This window comes from Antedon mediterranea, chromosome 9, assembly GCF_964355755.1.
Source record: "Antedon mediterranea chromosome 9, ecAntMedi1.1, whole genome shotgun sequence".
Lineage (NCBI taxonomy): Eukaryota > Metazoa > Echinodermata > Crinoidea > Comatulida > Antedonidae > Antedon > Antedon mediterranea.
In genome coordinates this window covers 21,134,941-21,150,002 of record NC_092678.1, presented here as the reverse complement: position 1 = coordinate 21,150,002, position 15,062 = coordinate 21,134,941, and the positions used below count along the sequence as shown (strand labels likewise).

General features: G+C 32.3%; 1 protein-coding gene across 6 annotated transcripts in view; it reads right to left on the bottom strand.

Moving 5' to 3' along the window:
• Positions 1-15,062, bottom strand: part of LOC140059608 (membrane-associated guanylate kinase, WW and PDZ domain-containing protein 3-like) — a 99,676-nt gene that overhangs the window by 36,981 nt on the left and 47,633 nt on the right. For all 6 annotated transcript variants that reach the window (XM_072105581.1, XM_072105584.1, XM_072105583.1 and 3 more), the window contains 7 exons: positions 13,463-13,766; positions 6,962-7,044; positions 6,461-6,518; positions 5,284-5,510; positions 2,849-3,040; positions 1,416-1,915; positions 781-946 (listed from right to left, as the gene is read on the bottom strand). In XM_072105581.1, the coding sequence (XP_071961682.1) occupies positions 781-946; positions 1,416-1,915; positions 2,849-3,040; positions 5,284-5,510; positions 6,461-6,518; positions 6,962-7,044; positions 13,463-13,766 (1,530 nt within the window). The remainder of the gene's footprint in view (positions 1-780; positions 947-1,415; positions 1,916-2,848; positions 3,041-5,283; positions 5,511-6,460; positions 6,519-6,961; positions 7,045-13,462; positions 13,767-15,062) is intronic.

Below are 15,062 nucleotides of genomic sequence, written 5' to 3'. Positions count from 1 at the left end.
TTTAAATAATTAAAAATTAATGTGTATAGGTATTGAATGCCGAAGTACTAGAAAAAATGACAACACAATTGTAGATAGACAATTAAGTAAACCACCGAGGAACTTAGTCATACAAAGTCATGGGTCATAAATACCTAAATAACAAACTTGATAATAATTTACCCTGAAAGACAATTCACAGCAAGGGGTATTTCAACATTCCAACACATCACATACATTCAACAAATGTCATTGTCAATGTCACATAAAATATCACATTATTTCCTTGTAAAATTCTCTCAACAAATGTCACAAATTCAGAAATAAACTTTGATACATCAAATATATTTGAGGGCAGTAGTATATCATTCTTTGTACTGCCCTCTTTTGGCAAGTTTGAGAATGAACTTTTTTGCACAGTTTTCTCTTCCGAGATTTACAAAATTGAAAACTTTGGAACATTAAATACTTGGCACAAGAGGGCAGTTATAGTATATCATTCTTTGTACTGCCCTCTTTTGACAAGTTTGAGAATTAACTTTTTTTCACTGTTTTCTTTTAGACTATTACGCTCAGAGATTTAATTTACAAAATTGAAAACTTTGGAATATCAAATACATGGCACAAGAGGGCAGTAGTATATCATTCTTTGTACTGCCCTCTTTTGAGAAGTTTGATAATGACTCTTATAGAATATACAAAGGTTCGGAGATTCACAAAATCAAAAGTCTCAACATTACACCACAAAAAGTCAATCTAAACTACTGTACATACATTGATAATAAAAATAAAGAAACTCACCTCCTCTTTGCACGACAAGCGCTGCTTCAACCCCATTGGGACAGTTCTTCAGAAGATTAACAACGTACGTATGTGGTCGGTCTCGAATATACTCATCATTGATCTCCATAAGAATGTCGCCTTCACGTAAAGTTTTACAACGCTCGCTGTCGAGGATCTGTTTCACCTGATACAAAGCAAACAAGCAAGAATTTGAAGATAACATAACGTATTTATAGTTAATTGAAGAGTTAAAGATATTTATGGATGTAGTACTTGACTTTATAGTCTATGAGAGCTAAAAATAAATAATTTTGACACATTTTGGGGAAATTTTAAGGATTTATATACAAAAAGTAACATAGTAGAATAATTTTGAAATGGTCCCCTTACGCTATGTTAGCAACAAATATAAAGATTACGTCTTTTCAAAACCGATTGATACTGGTATACTTAATAATCTCAGTTTCATATTGGCAATTTAAAATTCTTTCAACATATTTAATTTAGAATTGTAATATAAAGTGTAATTCTAGGAATATTTATTTCTTTGAATTGCTATTCTTCTTTATTTGATAGTTTTGAATTATATCATTTTTCACTTTCATTAAAGTTTCTATTTAATCTTATAATTCAATTCTTCAATCAATACCGACCTTTTGGCCATATGGACTGTCTGCTATCGTGAAACCGAATCCCATGTTTCCTTTCGTGACGCCAATGTCTATGAAATCACGTTTTTCTAAACTAGCTCGATGCTCGGGAGACACCTGCGGATCAATGTAACCCTGCTTGCCCGGCGTGGGGGTCTTCGCACGTTTGTTCAGTTCCTCTGGCGCGTGTTTTTGCGAAAGATCCGGTAATGATTTATGCACGTCGTTATATTTTGAATAACGTGAATCGTCGGGATGATCCTGGCTACTGATACTGGTGTGTGAAACATTGTCAAATTCCTGTCTGCTTTTTTCATTTTGCGGTTTCTTTGAATTCGGTACTACATGTGTATAAGGATCTTCCGGATCAAACGGCAATGGATAACCACGGCAAACATCTAGATCAACAGGCTCTCCGGGGTGAACCGCTTGGAACATTTTGACCACGTCATGATGGGTGAAACCTAATACTAACGTGTCATTTACATACACAAGAACATCACCTAAAAAAAAACAATGACATGAATAATAAAATTTACAGACTTGAGACCAGTTCAAGTTGATGACAATATTAATAATAATGACTGTATTGGTAGAAATGATAATGTTGATGTTGACGATGATGATGATGATGTTGACGATGATGATGATGATGTTGACGATGATGATGACGGCGGCGACGACGACGACGACGATTGTGATAATGGTGATAATGATGGTGATGATAATAATGATGATGATGATATTGATGGTGATGATAATAATGATGATGATGATATTGATGTTGATAATGATGGTGATAATGATGATGATGATGTTGACGATGATGATGATGATGTTGATGACGATGGTGACGACGACGGCGACAACGACGATAATGATGGTGATGATGATAATGATAATGTTGATGATGATGATGTTGATGATGATGATGATGATGATGTTGATGATGGTGATAATGATGGTGATGATGATAATGATGATGACGACGGTGATAATGATGATGATGACGATGGTGATGATGGAGATAATGATGATGATGATGTTGACGATGATGATGATGATGTTGATGATAATGTTGATGATGATGATGATGACGATGACGATGATGTTGATGATGGTGATAATGATGGTGATGATGAATGATGATGACGACGGTGATAATGATGATGATGACGACGGTGATGATGATGATGGAGATAATGATGATGATGGTGGTGATAATGATGATGACAATGATGATGATGACGATGGCGATGATGATGATAATGTTGATGATGATGACGATGATGCAGTAATGATGATGACAATGATGCAGTAATGATGATGACGATGATGATGCTGCTGCTAGCAGGATAGTTTTTTAAATGATTGATACTTATAGTGGTACACACTTAAATACTGAGGAAGTTAACAAATTAAACTAATTTACTAACCCATTTGTAAGACACCATCATCATAAGCAGGACCACCCTCTACCACACTTTTAATTTGGAGAAATTCTTCAGGGTCATCTCCACCTATGATGGTGAAGCCAAAGCCTCTATTGCTCTTGAGAAGGGTGGTCTTGATTCTGGTGCCTTTCAGCTCATTAGGATTACTGGTGAACATTGCTCTCCACTCTGAAGCTGTTGAAAGAGATAATGATCTTATTAATCAAAAACATCTATTCCTATTGTTAATCCGTAAAAGCTAATCCAAACCTCTAATAATATGTAATCTTTGTTTTTTTAAAGTACTAAGTATCTCTATATATTTGTTTTAATTAGTTTGATTACCTTATTGTTTATTACTATGATACCTGTTATCAGTGTTTCACATAACTTGTATTATTATTGTGTGAAAAATTGAATAAAAGAAAGAAAGAAATGTATCATCCCACAAAATGTTGAATCAGCCATTTTGTAGCTTTAAGAAAGTTATTCACTTTTTCAAAAAAAAAAAAAAATATTTCAAATAAATAATTATATTTCACCTTTCAAGACAAATATTTCCTTAAAATACAGTGTTATCAGTGTTAGATCCAGTTTTGTATAAGAAATTAAAATGATCTTTATTTATCAAAGGCGGTGGTTTAGAGACAGTACATCTTTAATGAAAATCGAAGTAAAAAAACAAGTAGAAAAGAAAAATGTAACTAATGTTAGTAAGTAAGCAAGAAATCTTATTTGTTGTGTAATTTAAATTATGAATCTAAAATTATGTAATAAAAATGTCCAAAAAAACCAAAGACTTTTTTTTCAAAAGGTGTGGATAAAGTCACCAGACTGAGTAAGTTGACGATAATAATATGTTACAAGTTAGTTGAGAGAGCGTTAATGATAGCCAATACCTCAGCCAATTTAATCACTTTAATCAAAATGCTATTATGTTGACGACACGGAAATGAAAATAAGACTCCTCGGCTCCATTTGTAAAATATCATCATTCAAAACTATTTTTCACACCAATCAATCATTGGACGTCAGTGAAGAATCTTTCTTCCGATTCCCAAGTAACAGTATCCTTTCTATCTAGACTCAAACTCCTAGATTTCCAGGCTCAAGCCTTTATCCTTTCTAGGCTCAAGCCTCTATCTTTCTAAACTCCTAGATTTTCAGGCTCAAGCCTTTATCCTTTCTAGGCTCAAGCCTCTATCTTTCTAAACTCCTAGACTTTCCAGGCTCAAGCCTATATTCTTTCTAGGCTCAAGCCTCTATCTTTCTAAACTCCTAGACTTTCCAGGCTCAAGCCTATATTCTTTCTAGGCTCAAGCCTCTATCTTTTTTAAACTCCTAGACTTTCCAGGCTCAAGCCTATATTCTTTCTAGGCTCAAGCCTCTATCTTTTTTAAACTCCTAGACTTTCCAGGCTAAAGCCTATATTCTTTCTAGGCTCAAGCCTCTATCTTTTTTAAACTCCTAGACTTTCCAGGCTCAAGCCTATATTCTTTCTAGGCTCAAGCCTCCATCTTTCTAAACTCCTAGACTTTCCAGGCTCAAGCCTTTATCCTTTCTAGGCTCAAGCCTCTATCTTTCTAAACTCCTAGATTTTCAGGCTCAAGCCTTTATCCTTTCTAGGCTCAAGCCTCTATCTTTCTAAACTCCTAGATTTTCAGGCTCAAGCCTTTATCCTTTCTAGGCTCAAGCCTCTATCTTTCTAAACTCCTAGACTTTCCAGGCTCAAGCCTATATTCTTTCTAGGCTCAAGCCTCTATCTTTCTAAACTCCTAGACTTTTCAGGCTAAAGCCTATATTCCTTCTAGGCTCAAGCCTCTATCTTTTTTAAACTCCTAGACTTTCCAGGCTAAAGCCTATATTCCTTCTAGGCTCAAACTCCTAGACTTTCTAGGCTCAAACATTTATCTTTTCTAGGCTCAAACTCCTAGACTTTCTAGGTTCAAGCCGTTATCCTTTCTAGGCTCAAACTCCTAGATTCTAAAGGTTCAAGCCGTTATCCTTTCTAGGCGCAAACTCCTAGACCTTCTGGACTCAAACTTCTAAACTTTCTAGGCTAGCTTCATAACACATTTCCATAGTTCATTTCTATGCTATGAGCATAAATATCACTTTTCATTTTATTATCCTGTTGGTGCAGTATACGCTGCTTCCTTGGTCTTGAATTAAACCCTAGCTATCATGGTAAGCTTGGTGGTCTAGGTATGAACACCAGGTGCTACCTAGTACAATGAAGTTTGTGGGCTCAAGTTGCACCCGAAAATTAAATTTAAGATTTTTTTGTATTTAGTATGAATCACAATTTATGTCAGAGTAGGGCAAAACATCTGATATAAAAGAAAACTGTAGTTACTGCAGTAACTGCTGCAGTAGGGCCATTTTGACAGTGTACTTTACTATATTGAGTAAAAGAGTAAAAAAATACACTCCACTACCTGTAGGGGACATAGTAGGGGTAAACGCCGATTCAGTCTCCACTGGTCCGTTGGCCTGTTTTGCAGAGGTGGCTTTTGAAGATATGTTACCCTCGCTAACTGTTCGGGGTGGGGGAGGGGGCGGTGTCTTGCCCTTCTTGTTAGTTCTCGGTAACGTTGACGATTTGCCTTGTTCTTTCTTAGCTTGTACTACAGGATTTTCATATTGAGTTCTTCTGTTAACGTGACTATTGAAGAAAAGAGAATCATAAAAAATGAGTAATTTCAGTGCACTTTTCAATATTGGCTAAAAAAAAACAACAAAAAGTTTCATACCTGAATTTCTACCTAGCCTAATTTCCTAACCCTAACCCTGCACCCAATCGAGAAATCTATACCTAAAAATATACTGTATTCCGCCTCACCCTTTTGTTTTTGACACCTTATAATTCTCTATGATCCCTGATATAATTGACGTTTCGGTTTTTCATATTGGTAAAATTACCCCCTCTATAATTCAATGTTTGTGTTTGTTTTGGAAGAAGAAAATATAAAACATATGAAATAAGAGCAAAGTGCTTTGTCATGAGCCTATTCTCATAATCCACTTATAAATAATTGGCTATTTTTACTAATGCTATGGGAATCTTATTCAAGCACATTTTGGTTTAATTAAATTAATTGTAGTCATCGTTAATTCTCGATCATTTTGCGATAATTTGATTTAAATTTCAATGATTCACAATGTTTGGTAATATCTTGAAGCCATTTATTTTCGCATGCCTTTATATTAATTGCTAAAAATAAGGCCGTGCAACATGTAATCCAGGTGTTATTTTTACGAAAATATAAAGACTTTGAAATTAAGGAAGAATAAATTAAAATCTCAAAAAGTGTTTAATAATCAGGGCATGATAACTAAATAAGGATATGTGTTTCCTTATAAGGATGAATGATTCTTATATAAGGATATATGATTCCTATATAAAGATGAATGATTCCTATATTGGTATATGCGATTCCTATATAAAGATACAGGATTCCTATATAAAGATACAGCTAGGATTCCTATATAAGGATACATGATTCCAAAATAAGGATACATGATTCCTATATAAGGATACATGATTCCTATATAAGGATACACAATTCCTATTTCTATATAAAGGTTAAATGTTTTTATTGGACAATAACTTACTCTATGTAATAGCAACCAAACTGAGGATCATCTATTTTTTCCCATCCATACGGTAATTCTGCAATAAAATACAAAAGAAACTTGAATCTGTATCATTTCGATTTAATTCATCTTTCTCACAAAATTGTATCTTGCAAATGATTATTAAAAAAATTTTAGATGCACTGAAAAAGTGAGCACTAAACTTATGTGTGAGAAAGATCTATCTTGCTTTTTCTCTAAATGATGCCCGTTGGATAGGATTTCAAGCTGTTGGTTTGCAGCACATTCAGGTTGTTACAGTACAACCCATCCTGTTCAGGAGATACATTTTTGTAAAATGGAAATGTAGGTTTTAACAAAGGCAAACTCTTCTATTAAGGATCCTTAAGTTGTATCTTTATTAATTTGAGGATATTAAGATGGAAAATTAAATTAGAAATAAATAGATTAAAGAAAAATAAATTTATTATCAGACAGACAGACGTTATTATAAATTTGTTTACTAAAAAAAGTGTTTACCATCATCTTGGCATTCAAGAAGATCTTTCTTTCGTTTCATTTCCAGCCTTGGATCCAACCATTGTGTCGACTCTGTAACGTGACTAAAAAAGCGGTAAAAATATAAATATATAATTCAATTCACATGTTATTTCATTTGAGATAAATCCTTTAGTTAAAAGGACATGCAAACAATTGTGTAGAAAATCTTGTAAAAATTAACCAGTAAAACTACTGATCATTTTAAATCTAGTTAGTGTGTACATTTTTTGTAATGAAAGTACGTGAAAATATTCAAAACACATTTGTAAACTGAAAATTTAACATTTGCATTTATAATTTGTATCCAATTTTATAACTACTACAAACAGAATGCATTTGCGTTTTTATGCATAGTAAAACCTTCACATTACAAGAAACACTTTTGCAATATCAACGTTGAAAAAAATAAATAAAACAATGTTTTGTGATTACAAAAATATCAGATAAATTTGTTATTTTAAATATTTGTTTATGTAAACTTATTAATGTTTATATTAGAATGTGTGTTCACTGCCATAAGATTACTTAGGAAAACTATATATGGGCATATGATACTACTAAATAAGGATATGATACTACTAAATAAGGATATGATACTACTAAATAAGGATATGATACTACTAAATAAGGATATGCGATAACTAAATAAGGATATGCGATAACTAAATAAGGATATACGATCCCCATATAAGGTCATGCGATTCCTATATAAGGGTATACTATGTGATTTGGATAAAGGAATCCTATACAAGGACATGAATACCAGAGGGGCATATATATATTTAATTTAAATATCGACTAATTACCAAGAATATCTGTATCTACAAAATAAAAATTTAGCTTTTCCCCTGAAGCTTTGAATTTAATATTGTGTTTGTTTCCATTTTAGGCTTGTTTCAATATCTATATTGGACAGCCAGACAGGAAGGACAGGTAATGCTCTAACAGGTAGATGAAGTCGATGACCTGACAGCAACATTCTGAATTCTGAGTCATTTTGTTATTGCGGAGGCCAGGTATCATGCGAAAATTGACACAATCAAATAATAACCAGTCAAAATAATTTAATATACTGATATCTTTTTCTTTCAAAATAAAAAAAATACAGTGGAGAGATAAAACAATTTATTTGATAAAAAAATAAATTTGAAAGGACATGTATTTGTACAAGCTGTATTTTGAAAATGTACAATTTCAACTAAACCAATCTTATGGAAAGGACTTGATAATTTCAGATTAAAAAAAAAGTGCTTAATTTATTTAAAACTGACTTAAAGATGAAACAGAAGGATGAATAAAATCAGACTTTAATAGGCCATTTTGTAGTTTTAATCAAGTTATTCACTTCCGTAGAGAAATAAGAACAAAAATATTGTTTTCACTTGGAAAAAGACAAAATAATTAAAATTTAACCAAAAACTCACTGCCTAAAGCTTGGTTCCCACTAGAACGTAACGCAAGGACAGAAATGCAACGCAAGCGTTTTAACCAATGACAACCAAAGTTATAGACAGCAATCACAACACAAGCGAATAAGCCATCGCTTGTGATTGGTCAATTCACTTGCGTTGCGTTACGTCCTTGTGTTCCGTCGCTAGTGGGAACCAAGCTTTACAGACAACTTTAAAGTTTTAAATTACAAATATTCAGGTAAATAATTTTTTTTTCCGATCCATTGTTTGTTTGAAGTTAATAAGTATTAACATAACATATGGCATATTAAAAAAAATGTAAACAAATGTTTTTAATAATATCTTTAACTTAAAATAAAAATGAATTTGTTTTGTTAAGTAATTTTAATAATCTCGTCGTGAGGTGGTTTCCCGAATGATCGTAAAATCAAAACGGTACTGGGTATGACCAACTAGCGTTATTGTCACCAACTAGTCATCCATTCATAGACTGATGTAGTAGCCTATCTGTACGGTGACCATAGAATGTGACCCGAGACATGACTAACTACGACTTTTAGTTGATAGAAGATTGAAAAAATTGTTAAGAAGAGTTGTAAGTAATTTTGATAATCTCACTCCTTATAATGATACGTAGAAAAGTTTTTTTCACATTAACCATAATCCTACAATTTCAAGCCACCAGGTTCTGGTTCCTCGAACTCTTTTAAAGAAAAACATTTGACAACTCTTTGTCATTACTTAAAATGGACCTGAAATGGATTTTCGATTTTTTTTCATTTTAGAATGATGTTTTGGGGGCTATTAGGTGTTGCTAGAATGTATATTGTTACAAAATATAAATTGGCCCTTTTGGGGAAAGCCCCATTTGAAAATCAAAAAAATTCGCGGGTGATGTCACTTTGCGAATATATTCCTATCCCTCCAATGGACAATTTGCAGTTTTTTGGCTATAACTCTTGAAATCTATGGAGTATTTTCTAAAAAATGCTTGTGCATTTGCAGAAACGTATTTAGAATTTTTTTAGATAAAATTATTACCGTATAAACGGTTATTCAGCGAGTAAATGACGATTTAAAATCTTAAAATCAACGTTTTTTTTCTGGCAATACCGAAGTTGGCCTGGCAACGTTGTCCGGGATACAGCTCCGTGCGCAATGATGCGTATCCATATTTTCCGTTCGTGTATTTTGTATATATCGTTCGTAATTTATACTGCTAAAATGTGTTAGTTTCTTTAGTTTTTAGTTTAACAGAATTAAATTAGTAATATGAGATGATAATTTATTTGTCACGAATCAGGCAGTTCGAAAACGAATTTTATTCATATTTTACTTTGTCTTGACAATGAGCGCAGCAAGTTGTTGATATCGCTTTGGTCCTTGGATGCACATGAAACGGAGCCTCGCCGCATGATGTGAGTGGTGGATCGACTCCGCGCGCTGGCCTAGCCTAGTAAAGGTTTGGGAGGTAGGCCTTCTAAATTCGGGTTTTAGAACAAACGAAGTACATTTTAGGGACCTATATTTCAACAACATTAGATATTGAATAAATTAGTATTAGTGTCAACGCTTTGGGTATCTTTCCAGGCCGTCAATCAATCACTGACTATCGGGCGGCATACACGCTCTCTTGTGTGTGTATATGTGACGTCGTGAATATAAAGGCTTCCGACGGCTGTTGAAATAGAATATTGCAATGGCGTGAGTAATTTTCGCTAATTTACCATGGTATCTTAAAATTTCGTTTTTACTCAAAATACTATACATTTTGTTTTTATTTGTATGGGTTTGTGTTAATTTGATACATTTAAATAACAGTGAAGTGAATTTCTTGAAAATCGAAAGTCCATTTCAGGTCCATTTTAATTGAGATAGAATCACATTAAAATTGGGTCTTATGGTTAATTTAATTTACAGATTCTTGCACTAAAAATGTCTGATTTATACATTGACAAAACTATGTTAATTGAAATGAGAAAAACATCTGAAAACAATGAATAATGAATGAAAAACTAATTTCTAAGAAAATTTGCCAAATATAAAACTTAGTTCCTAGAAAATAATAAAAAGTAAATGGTATTCATATCAAATAAACAAAATATTTTTGTAAGAGACAATTATTGGCAAATTACAGTATCTGCTATTAAGACAAAATTAGAAGAAAAATGTTGTTTTCGTTTGATTGGGACTCTAGAAGTTTAAGTACAACTTGTGGAAGTGTTTTAAAATACCTCATCAAATAAAGTAATATAGTAAAAGGGATGGCTGGAGAAAAAATAAATAACAGAACTTCCAACAAGATATGTTTGTGACTATTGTTATCTTTAAGTGTTATGCAATATCCATTCATAATAAGAAAGAAATTCACACACAAAAAAATGCATTATTCTGCACATTACTTGTTGTTCGGAATTGTATACGGTACTATAACTTGAGTAATCACATGCCCAAGTATGATCCTACTTATGTAATTTTTTATACCCAGGCACCATATGACTTGCCATACTTTAGACATACAGTACTGTATATGGTACATCATAGAGACACCATATGACTTGCCACACTTTAGACATACAGTACTGTATATGGTACATCATAGAGACACCATATGACTTGCCATACTTTAGACATACAGTACTGTATATGGTACATCATAGAGACACCATATGACTTGCCACACTTTAGACATACAGTACTGTATATGGTACATCATAGAGACACCATATGACTTGCCACACTTTAGACATACAGTACTGTATATGGTACATCATAGAGACACCATATGACTTGCCACACTTTAGACATACAGTACTGTATATGGTACATCATAGAGACACCATATGACTTGCCACACTTTAGACATACAGTACTGTATATGGTACATCATAGAGACACCATATGACTTGCCATACTTTAGACATACAGTACTGTACAGTATATGGTACATCATAGAGACACCATATGACTTGCCATACTTTAGACATGTACTGTATATGGTACATCATAGAGACACCATATGACTTGCCATACTTTAGACATACAGTACTGTATATGGTAAATCATAGAGATATTATAGTGAACTATAACATCTCTATGGGTACATATACTCCTACAAATTCCCTTTAGATTAATCCAATAGTCTTATATTAGTAGTCCTGTCTAAGAATTAGATGAAAATTGAGAACATTTGTAAATTTAAAAACCAAAAATTGATTTCGCTGGAGGGTCAAAGCTGAAGGTAAAAATCCAGAGTTTCGTGAAAAGTTCTGCAGCGATAACTTAACGTATGACTTAATCATCAGGTACGGTTCGACTACATGGGAATACCTGTATTGTAAATTCACTAAAGGTTGGTATACAATAACTACATTCAGGTTCCTAGCGAGGATATATTAATAACATAATGGCCAATGAAAAGCTAAATGTACCCAATAAGAGCATTCCAACATCACTTACCGAAATTAAAGAAGAAAAATATATCCGAATAGAATTTTCAACAAAGATATCATAAACAAGTATGATGAAACATATAAACGTAGTGTAGTCAAGGGTTTTCCAGATGCCAAGCCTTTTCCTGCAGGATGTAAAGCAGTAGGAAAGATCTGCTTTTCTGCTTACCACCTTTTCGTTGTGTTACGGATTTAATTTGTTTCCTCGTTGTGTGATTTATAACACCCCTCTATAACCGTTTTATTAATACGTTAGTTCTAATGTGCCACAACAATCCTAACAATCTATTATTAGTTTAGTTCTAATGTACCACAATAATCTATTATGTTGTTTGAGAAATTGGCTGGTAGATATTTTTTTCACAATCATGTTTTTATCGTCTTTTGTTTTAATGGCATACAGAAATTTTCCGTTACTTTAACCTAATTTTTAAAATGTTTAGTATGCATGTTCACAATCATGTGATCAAATATAAAAATGTTATGGCTGTGCAACATCTTTATAGCATCCATATCTTGGTTTGATGTTTTTATAAAAAGAAATTGAATTTTGCAAAGACAACAAATTGCAAAGTTATGGAAAAACTGCTTTTAACTTGAAGTATCACTTGATGCTTATGTGGAGTAGAAACAGTTGTTACAACCTTGGAATAAAGTAAGGATTGAACCCTGGACCTTATGATTGATAGCATGTTTAATACCAAGCTACAGCACCACAAAACAAACAATATCCTGTTCCTTTGGTGTACAGTAAATCAACAGAGGGCAGACACCTGATCTTCTAAATAAAATGATTGTTCATGTGTGTTTGTCCTAAACATCTATCTATTAGTATTGTATAATGTAGCCGCTTTTTTTTTTATATACAGTAGCTGCTTTTTTTTTTATATACAGTAGCTTTAAAAAAATCTATAATAATTATTACAAGTTTACATCATTAATTGATGACATCATTTGGTCATGGTTTCATTCAATTCTGCAAATTCATTATTCATCTTATATAATAGAAAGGCAACTAGTTTAAGTATACACTTGGATTAAGCCACCATAAACCACCACCAATTAGTTTTGTTAAACTAATCTTGAAAACAAATTTCATTCATAAAAATAGCAATTCTTAGCAATTTAATTAATTTGTATTATTTAATCCATTTAAGTAAGTATTTCAAAAAATTTAAACAGAATTTTAATTTCTCTGGTAGTTTCTCATAAAGCTGTTTTGTCATATGTAAATTACTGTGTTAGTTGCCTTTGATTCTGAATTATTTCTATTATATAATTGTTAATGTTCTCTACAGAACCACTTTGGAAATCAATGCTTTAGCATTGAAAAGTGTCATTCAGTATAAAGACAGAATAAATAAATACATACATACATACATACATACACTAGTGCATGATAAATAACTTGGTATACTTTTCAAAAAGATTAGATTTTCCATGGTATGCTGATCTTGGCCCTGTAATGAGCACTCTGGGGTAACCATGATTGGAAGATTACCCAGTATAAACAAGAAAAGAAATTAACTATCAACTCACAAATGAAGACATTTTATTGGGTCCCGAAGGTGTTTCCCCTTAATAGGAGTACTGTATTTAATAACAACACTACTTACTTGATAAAGTACATATCCCCTTGGTCTGTAAATGCTACCTCCCAGTCCGGGGGTAGCAGACCAAGTTCAGTCGTACGTTTATCCACATCTTCTTGCTTTTTTTGTTCTGCTTCATCAACCATCTTTGAGTTTAACGTAGTTGCTTCTATGCTGGATTTGTTCCTCTGTCTCTTGCCTTGGGACGATGGCCTTGCCCCAGGCCGGTGGTCTGGGTTGTTCTCTGTGGGGTTTGGTTGCTTCTGTGGCGTGGATGGAACTGATGCGTCCGGTGTTGCTGGTGGCTTAGGGGTACCGTAGTGGTTACCTATTTAAAATACAAAAATAATTTAAATTTTTTTAAATGCAACACAATTCATTAGCACATAACTTACCAATTATAGAATTGGAAACAATATTTTATGTAAAGCTCTGTTTTACATTACCAAACTTTTTGACAAAAAAGTGTAACATGCCCAAATATGGTAGTGATATGACATCATCATGTCCATATATGTCTCTTTCAAAAAATCTAAAACTTTATAAACCATGTAAACCACGTAAACCTACCCATTTTCCAGATTTTCTTACTTTCTCACAACTGCTACACTTCTAATATCCATACAACCCAAATCTTTTAATGGGGTGTATGTCCTATACCTTTTCCTAATCTGTTCATTATAAACCAAAGTTAATCCTACTATAATCTGAAATTAATCCATGGCTAATCTATTTAAATAGAATTATATAAAACCAATAAAATGTCACTAAGTAAATTATTTCTTTTATTGAATAAATTACTAATCATAAAGTTTATCCAATCAAATTAAAAAATGGGAAAAAACCTAGTCATTGGGATAATCTCTTTTAAATGACACATGATAAAATGATTAACTTTCTTAATCTAATCTAAAGATGTTTTCTCTATTAACGGCATTCCTAAAAAAAACATGAACAATAAAGGGAAATAAGAAAGAATAAACAAAATAATATTTTCAAATTATTTTTTTCAGGGAAACAATATACAATTTTTATATTAAAAATAAATTAAATTTAAAACATAAATTTAATGTTAAAAATAAATAAAAATGTTATAATATCCCAAAAACATGAACAACGAAAGAAAATAAATAGAATAACATAATAAAATAATATTATTTTTTTCAGGGAAAACAATATATAATTTTTTTATTTAAAATAAATTAAAAAGTTAAAATATAAATGCAACGTTAAAAATAAATAAACATTTCTCATAATGGCCTAATTATGGTCACCAGTAGAAAGGAAGATATAAGAGAGGCAATATAAACATTATTTGTCATCAACGAAGGTAATTGAAAATTCTCAAATACATAATTTTATAACGTCATGTGGTTAAAAATAACTGATTGTACCATAACTATTAAATTGACACGATCTGTAGAACTGGCTAAAAATATTGTTTTAGGTTAATCCACTAATGACTAACTTACAGTGATTAAGCCTAGTTACTCAACACAATTAATGTAAATCAGATCAACTTTTGAATGTATTAATTGAGATAATTAAGTATGATGTGTGCTCGATTTAGATTAAAAAGAAAAAAAACAACAATGAAAAAATTGTGATTAAACAAGATATACTT